Genomic DNA, 2,135 nt, shown 5'->3' with positions numbered 1-2,135 from the left:
GAATGGAGATGTGAGAAGCAATATTTCAGCATGATTCTCTTCCTTGAGTCTTCTGTCTTCTTTCAATTTTCTTATGGAAACGTGGAAAACCTGAAGAGGCTAGATTCTCCGGGACAATGAGACCTTTGTAAATGATTTTATAAAGCAGAATATTTTTATCTGTTTCTGATAACATTTTGTGTGTTCTTGCTTCTCTGAAGGGAACCTTCAATTGCTCTCATTATGGAAATGGATCTTGCCCAGAAAATGACAGACTATTGGCTATCCGAGTTGCCATGTATGCATTTATGGCAGGTGCCATATTCATCACAGTGTTTGGTAATCTGGCCATGATTGTTTCCATTTCCTATTTCAAGCAACTTCACACTCCGACCAACTTCCTGATCCTCTCCATGGCAGTCACTGACTTCCTGCTGGGCTTCACCATCATGCCATACAGTATGGTCAGATCAGTGGAGAATTGTTGGTATTTTGGTCTTGCATTTTGCAAGATCCATTATAGTTTTGACTTGATGCTTAGCATAACATCCATTTTCCATCTTTGCTCAGTAGCCGTTGATAGATTTTATGCTATCTGTCACCCTTTAAGATATTCCACTAAAATGACCATTCCAGTTATTAGAAGGTTGGTCCTTCTGTGCTGGTCAGTTCCTGGAGCCTTTGCATTTGGGGTGGTTTTCTCGGAAGCCTATGCTGATGGGATAGAGGGCTATGATGCCTTACTTGCTTGTTCCAGCTCCTGCCCGGTGATGTTCAACAAGCTCTGGGGGACCACCTTGTTTATGGCAGGTTTCTTCACTCCTGGGTCTGTGATGGTGGCGATTTATGGCAAAATTTTTGCTGTATCCAGAAAACATGCTGTTGCAATTAGTAACTTGTCAGAAAATCAAAATAGTCAAATGAGGAAAGACAAAAAAGCAGCCAAAACTTTAGGAATAGTGATGGGTGTCTTTTTGCTATGTTGGTTTCCCTGTTTTTTTACAATTTTACTGGATCCCTTTTTGAACTTCTCTACTCCTGCAGTGTTATTTGACGCTTTGACATGGTTTGGCTATTTTAACTCCACATGTAATCCCTTAATATATGGTTTCTTTTATCCCTGGTTTCGCAGAGCACTTAAGTACATTTTGTTAGGTAAAATTTTGAGCTCACATTTCCAGAATACCAATTTGTTCACTCAGAAAGAAACTGGATAGACTTATGCTATACGAGTGAATTGAAGCAAAAGGCCTCAGTTGGTCAAAGTGTGTGTGTGTGTGTGTGTGTGTGAGAGAGAGAGAGAGAGAGAGAGAGAGAAAGAGAGAGAGAGAGAAAGGAAGAGGGAGAGACAAAATGAGTGTATACTATTTTGGCTAATATAGAAGCCTCTTGAATTCTAATATTTATGTAAAAATTACTACTTCTTGAATTGTTTATTTAGTTAAGCTTGTGATTAGAAATAGAACTTAAGGTATATCATTTAAAATTGTAGAAAAATGAGAAAAGAAGAAGGGACAGTATGGTGGGAAATATTATGCTCTTAGAAACTGTATACATGCAGTGCAAAAAAAAAAATGTTACTATGAAAGTTAAAGGAAAGAAAGAAAGGTGGGCCTGGCGCAGTAGCCTAATGGCTAAAGTCCTTGCCTTGAACACACTGGGATCCCATATGGGTCCCGTTTCGTGGCCCAATGGTCCAGCTTCCCATCCAGCTCCCTACTTGTGGCCTGGGAAAGCAGTGGAGGATGACCCAATGTCTTGTGACCCTGTGCCAGCATGGGAGACCCGGAAGAGGTTCCTCGCTCCTGGCTTCGGATTGGTGAAGCTCTGGCCTTTTCGGTTGCTTGGGGAGTGAATCTTTGGACTTAAGATCTTCCTCTCTATCTCTTCTCCTCTCTGTATATCTGACTTTCCAATAGCAATAAAATCGATTAAAAAAAAAACAGGAAAAAAAGGGTGACATGCAGAAGAGAGCTAAGGAGGCAACTATGGTCATCTTACAATTGTATCTTTGAATGTCAATCCGAAAAACAGTACCTGTAAACTGTAATATTTACAACCCCAAACAATCTGTATCTCATGCAATAAGATATTGTGATGTAACAAATGAAACCACAATCAATGTGAGTCAGACTGCTTATGATCTACATCAAAAT

At 40.0% G+C, this 2,135-nt stretch overlaps 1 protein-coding gene across 1 annotated transcript; it reads left to right on the top strand.

The window, feature by feature from the left end:
- The first annotated feature begins 209 nt into the window (after positions 1-209).
- LOC121146130 (trace amine-associated receptor 2) lies at positions 210-1,196 on the top strand. Its single transcript, XM_040965438.1, has one exon. It carries the CDS (start codon positions 276-278, stop codon positions 1,194-1,196), a length of 921 nt encoding a protein of 306 aa, XP_040821372.1. The 5' UTR covers positions 210-275.
- The last annotated feature ends 939 nt before the right edge of the window (positions 1,197-2,135 follow it).

Source organism: Ochotona curzoniae, unplaced genomic scaffold (assembly GCF_017591425.1).
Source record: "Ochotona curzoniae isolate NIBS_2020 unplaced genomic scaffold, NIBS_Ocur_1.0 scaffold_3890, whole genome shotgun sequence".
Classification (NCBI taxonomy): domain Eukaryota; kingdom Metazoa; phylum Chordata; class Mammalia; order Lagomorpha; family Ochotonidae; genus Ochotona; species Ochotona curzoniae.
Note: the sequence above shows the minus strand (reverse complement) of the source record. Positions and strands in the feature narration are given on the sequence as shown.